Source organism: Rhinopithecus bieti, unplaced genomic scaffold, assembly GCF_001698545.2.
Source record: "Rhinopithecus bieti isolate Rb0 unplaced genomic scaffold, ASM169854v2 scaffold_9978, whole genome shotgun sequence".
NCBI lineage: Eukaryota > Metazoa > Chordata > Mammalia > Primates > Cercopithecidae > Rhinopithecus > Rhinopithecus bieti.
In genome coordinates this window covers 622,886-628,694 of record NW_016806220.1, presented here as the reverse complement: position 1 = coordinate 628,694, position 5,809 = coordinate 622,886, and the positions used below count along the sequence as shown (strand labels likewise).

At 54.1% G+C, this 5,809-nt stretch overlaps 1 protein-coding gene across 2 annotated transcripts in view; it reads right to left on the bottom strand.

Moving 5' to 3' along the window:
* Positions 1 to 5,527, bottom strand: part of HK2 (hexokinase 2) — a 58,635-nt gene extending 53,108 nt beyond the window's left edge. The window contains exon 1 of one of the 2 annotated variants that reach the window (XM_017875273.1): positions 3,546 to 5,527. In XM_017875273.1, the coding sequence (XP_017730762.1) occupies positions 3,546 to 3,608 (63 nt within the window). In that variant the 5' untranslated portion in view covers positions 3,609 to 5,527. Of the gene's footprint in view, positions 1 to 2,587; positions 2,879 to 3,545 lie in introns of those variants that run through there. The other variant, XM_017875274.1, reaches the window with a different exon arrangement.
* Positions 5,528 to 5,809: the final 282 nt, after the last annotated feature.

Below are 5,809 nucleotides of genomic sequence, written 5' to 3'. Positions count from 1 at the left end.
AAAGAAAGAAAGAATCCTCTATCTGTCCACAGGGAGGACACACAGTCTTGATTACTGAAGGACAGAAAGCTCTCCTCCCTTTCTCTCTCCCACCTCAGAACTGGACTCAGGTCATGGTTTGGATGAAGAGATAGCTGAGAACTGTCCCTCCCTCTAAGTGTCCACCCATATACCATCCCTTTAGCCTAAGACTAGCCGCCCACGGCCAGCTCCTCCACTTCCTGCAGCCCTGGTTTAGCTTCTTTCTCCAGAAAGGTCTCCTCCTTTACTCTTGTACTCACTGAGCACCTCACCAGTGGCCAGGAACTGCAGCAACAAACCTAACAGCCGAGATTCTCCCTGCCCTGAAGAGGGAACCCGAACCGAAAACCACCAACTCTAACAGATGGTGGAATGAAACAAATGTCATGCAAGGTTCAAACACACCAATGTTGGCACCCAGGAGCAGGAGAAGGAGGCAGAAAGAAAATTAAGAGAGGAAACCGCATTTGAGCTGGAAGGGGTTAAGTGGAAAGAAGCCAAGCAGAGCTCAGGGCCACAAAAATGGCAAGGGCAAAAGGACCCAGTGTGAACAGGCAAGACAGAGGAATGAAAGCATGGAGAGGAAGATGAGGCTGAGCTGGGGGGTAGAAGCGAGAGGCAATGAAGAGCTGTAGAAGGCTCCTGAAATGATCCAGTCTGGCTCCAGAGTTTTAGGGACACCCTTAGGAGGCCTCCAAGGTAACCCAGAGACCAGTTGACAAAGTTAGAGAGTTGATGACAATGAATCCAGGACTCTCAGCTGGAATTGCCAGAGGGTACTGGTACCACTTATCAAACCAACAGAAGAGCTAGTTCCACCTGTGGTCATGATGGGTGGGGGTGCTACCAGCAGCCAGGAGTGGGCACAGGCCCAGGCCAGGAGTCCGCTCACGTTCCCCAGAGACAGGCGAGTACGTGCTCAAGAGCGTGGTGCTCTAAAGCCAAATACATGGCTTCAATTCCCAGCTCATAACGAAAAGCTGGTGACCTTGGGCAAGTTACCCCTTGGCCTCAGTTAAACAGGGATGCTAATAACAATCAGTCTTTACCTCATGGGATTGATTTGAATGTTAACAAGCTGACATACCTAAAGAGCTTAGAACAGTGCCAGGTACATAGTAGGTGCTCTGCAGTCACTCCTGAGTTCCAAAGTGTCAACTGGCAAAAGTGAGCAAATAACCCTTATTCTCATCTCTAATGCCCCAAAACACTGGGCTTGTCCATCAGGATACGACGAGTGACCTCGCTGGGCAGGTGAACCCAAGCCTTCCTTGTCCTCACACTACAACCCAGAATATCTTATCAGGAGATTTCAGAAGGGTCCAAATCAAAAGGTCTTTTCAAAAGACTCTAAAGTTATACTAAATTTTCATTCTTCCCTCTTAATTCTTCTTTCCAATGGCAGCTCAGAAAGATGGTTCCAAGATACTGAGTTTTTCTCTGCTTTCTATGTAACTGCCACTAAGCTGGGAGTCAAATCCCAGGTTCAGACACCTACTGAGTTAAAGGCCTGATTCAATTCTGCCCCCATTGGTAGTTTAGAGGAAATACACCTAAGGGTCCTCAGGGACACTTCTGAAACTGACAGGTGGTTGCAAGGGTAGAGAAAAGAAGCCTACAGGAATGACAGTTGCACACTGCAGTGCTTAATCATCGCAACTCCGTAAGTGGAAAAGTCTACTGTTATTATTGCATTTTACAAAAAGAAACGAACGGGCTGTCCAAAGAGGCTCAGGGTGCTATGGTTAATAAACCACAAGACAGGGATTACAACTCATTTCCAGATACCCTCGCTAATTCCCGTTCCACTCTGGGAGCAGAGAGATGACCCCCATTCCACGATTGAGAGTGGTATAACTCCAACGGGGTTCCAGTCCTAGTGCCCTCCTCTGGTTTGAGGAAGAGTGCATTTATGCAAGGATTCAAATGTCCTGGGGTAATCCCCAAAGGAGAAGAACTCCCTGGGATTAAGGATGCTTCACTGTGTATTTTAGGACTTGCCAAGAGATGACAGCCTTCCCCAAGAGTTCTTGGAAGTTGAGAAGTTACCAAGATCCTGCCAGCTGAAAGGCACGTTTTTAAGTAAACTGAATCAAGGTGCAGAGCCACATCCCAGGAATTAGAGAATAACAGCCATTCACAAACAGTAAAACCCAAGTAAACCAACCGCCTCTGCTCGCTCCTCCAGACTTGAGGCTGGGTAACTCCTGCTTTTCTCGGAGGTTCACGCGCCATCGCTACATTAATATGCCTCCTATGCCCTCGGGACCGCCAGAATGCGAATATGAGCAGGTTGTCGCACAGAACGATAAAGGCAAGACATTTTCCCAAAAATGTGTTCCCGTCAGACATTGAAATTTCAAGTATGTAACTGAGCAACGCTCAGTTGCCTCACAGCTCTAAAACAACCTCCCTCCCGCTAATCCCTTCCCAACTTGTCCCCTACCTCAAATCGTAGCCCAGGCCCGGGCCCGGGCCAGGAGCCAATCCCCTAATCCCAGGCATTTCAGAAACTCAATTCTGAGGGCGCCCCTGGCCCTGCCCGGCCCCAACCCCACCCCCATACCCTGAGGCGGGGAACGAGAGAATCCCGGCTTGGCCTGAGGCTCTTTCTTATGTAAATGAACCGGCCCCGGCGAGCGCTCAGCCGTAGGGAGCTGCGGAGAGCGAGGTGGGCACAGACAGGTCGAGGCCTAAGGGGGAAAAAAGCTCATTTTCGGAAGGCACAAATCTCAAGAATCTCGAGTAATCCAGGAACGCGTAGAGTTGGCCCTCTCCGAGTAACTTCTGAGGCAAACCAGAAAGTAACAACCAAAGTCCTCCCCTGAGACTCGGAGGCAGGCCCTGAGGACACGAGGTTGGGCGGTCCCAAGGTTGATTTGGGGGGGCGGAGGTTGATGGGGGACGCCTCTCGCCGAGCCTCAGTTCCGGGCGCCACAGTTCCGGGGAGGGGGCGCGGCGGGCGGAGTTCCTCTGCCCCTTTCCTACTCCTTCCCGGGTCAGCTTCTCCCCAAGCCCACCCCCGCAGGGCCGCGAGGAAGAAGGGAACCACTGGTCTCCTACAGGCGGTCCGCGAGCGCGGACTGCCACCGGCGGACCCACGCGGCAGCGGAGCAGCGTCCCGCAGCCACGATTCTCTCCACGTGCTCTCGCCGGAACTCGCGCTGCAGAAGGGGGCTCCCTCCCACATGGGCGCAGCAATCCCTGAGTACCTGCGGGGTTACCCGCCCCTCCAGTAACAGGGAAAAAGGGGTTGGGGGAGAGAGCGTGAGCGCGTGCGGGAGCTCAGGGAGGGAGAGCGCCAGGCGGAGCGCGACCCCGGCTCCCCGCCCGCGCGCACTCCCCAGCAGTGCCTAGCGGACGTGGCTCCTGGCGCCCAGGAGTGTCCCGGCTGCCCAAACTTTTTCCGCGTCCCGGGCCCCGAGTAGGGAGGGAGCAGGTCCCCGCAGGGTCGAGGAAAAGACTCCTGGAGGCCACGCCACTTTGCCGGAGCCCAGCCTGCCGCCCCTCCCGCGCTGACTTACCTTCTGCACTTGGTCATGGTTGAGCTCTGTGAAGAAGTAGGCGAGCAGATGCGAGGCAATCATCCTGCCGCGGCCCGACGGCGCAGAGTTGGGATACCGAGACCGGGGCGCGAGCGGGGAGGCGGGTGGCGCGGTCCGACTGCTTTGTGCTGGGACTCAGCTGCGGGGCCGGGAGCTGGGAGTCCGAACGACGTACAAAGAGGGCTAACGGCGAGAGTGCGCCCGGCTGGCGGAGGGCGCGGGTCACCAGAGACGGGATTTTGGTGTCACAACTGCTAGCTGGCGCCTCAGTTCTCTCCTGGCGACGTGTCCGGTTTTCCCACGTCAAGGCGCTAACTTCGGCCACAGGATCACTGAGGCTCAACTTGAGAAGAATCGCAGCCCGGCTCCACTCCGGCAGTGGGACCTCTCTGGTTCACAGGCGCGTGGCTCCGGCCCGCGGATTTTCTTAGCTGGGTGACACGATGTTGCCCGCGGCGGCCCGGGACTCCTGCGCTGGAGTTTCATGCAACAATGTGGCTTATTGAGGGACTGCCGGCCCGCGGGCCTCCGGGTCAGTGACGTGCGCAAGCCCATTGGCTGCGCGGGGAGGGTGTGTGCGCCCGCGGGCCGCCCCCCGTCGCGTCGCAGCCAATCAGCGCTCACGGCTCGCGGGCGCGGCTGCTCAGACACCCGAGCCGGCTGCCTGGGGAGGCGCGCCGGGGACAGGGGGCGGGGGCGGGGCGGGGCGCCTGGGATGGGACGTGTGGTCCGTGGCTAAAGGCTGGGACGGAAAGGCGCATGAGCCACCGCCGCGTCAGGCTCGGCTATGGGTGGGGGGAGCGTGATCGCGGACCCGGGGTGTGGGACGACTGGAAAAACGGGTCACTGGACCAGCGCACACCCTGTGCGGAGAGACACTGTCTGGCATCTCGGGATCATGTGAGGGGCTCCCATTGCCCAGTCACACGTCTAGAGCATCCTAGTTCTTACCTATTGTAGCACGGCTGGAAAGTGAGCCGCCTTAGCGACTGATTGCACTACAGCAGGCAATACAAGAGTCGGCCCATCCTTCACACCACTGATAGGATGTGAGTTTCACTAACCCCGTTTTACAGATGAGGAAACTGAGGCCAGGCCAGGGCTCACACCTGTAATCCCAGCGATTTGGGACTCCAAGATTGGAGGGTTGCTTGAGACCAGGAGTTCATGACCAGCCTGGGAGATATAGTGAGACCCCTATCTTCCCAAATAAAAATAAATAAATCAGCCGGACATGGTGGCGTGTGCCTGTAGTCCCTGCTGCTCAGAAGGCTGAGGTGGAAGGATCGCTTGAGCCCAGGAGTTTGAGGCTGCATTGAGCTATGATCATACCACTGTACTCCAGCCTGGATGACAGAGGGAGACCCTGTCTCAAAAAGAAAAGAGACTTGAACGAGGTCACATAGCTAATAAGTAGCAGATGGGGAAGAGAACCCCTGTCCCTCTACTTTAAGGTCCTATTCGCTTGCTCCATTATCCCATGCTGCTAAAAGCCAGAGAAGTAGAAGATGGAAAAAAAGCATCTCTGCAGCTCTGGGACTGATGACGTGAATGAACTGGGTAGATGGTAACTGGATGATCTTGGACATGGGATGAGGTAGATGAGGGGGCTTACCAATGCTGAGAGGAGTGGAAGCCCCAGCCCCAGCTAATGCTAGACACCAGACTCCAAATTTAAACACACAGTGGAAACTGGCAAGAATGAAATACTGACTTCAATACTGATTTCAAGAGACATGACATTAGCGCTGGTGGAGAATGGCAAGCCTAAGGTTGGAAAAGGTTCAGGGAAGGAAGATGAAGGTGTGCCATGTTCTGCTGAGGAGGAGTTTTTCTCTCAAACAGTGGGGTGCTGTCTGCAATGTGTATAGACTTAAAATTATTACTGTATAAGTAATCAATGCTCATTGTGGAAAAATAAAAGACATGCATAAACAGGAAAAAAAAAAAAACATATCCACGATCCATCTAGCCTCTCAACAAAACTTCCTTTTTTTTTTTTTTTTTTTTTTTAAAGCAGGGCCTCGATATGTTGCCCAGGCTGGTCTTGAACTCTTGGGCTCAAGCAGTCCTCCCATTTCAGCGTCCCAAATAGCTGGGATTACAAATGTGCTCAGAAAAATTTCTTGAGAACTATGTACCCTTCTAAATGCACGTCCTCAGCCCTCCTTCCCTATACTCCAGACAGAATTGAGCTCCAACTGCTTTTATCATAGTCATCATAATGACCTACCTGTTGCCAA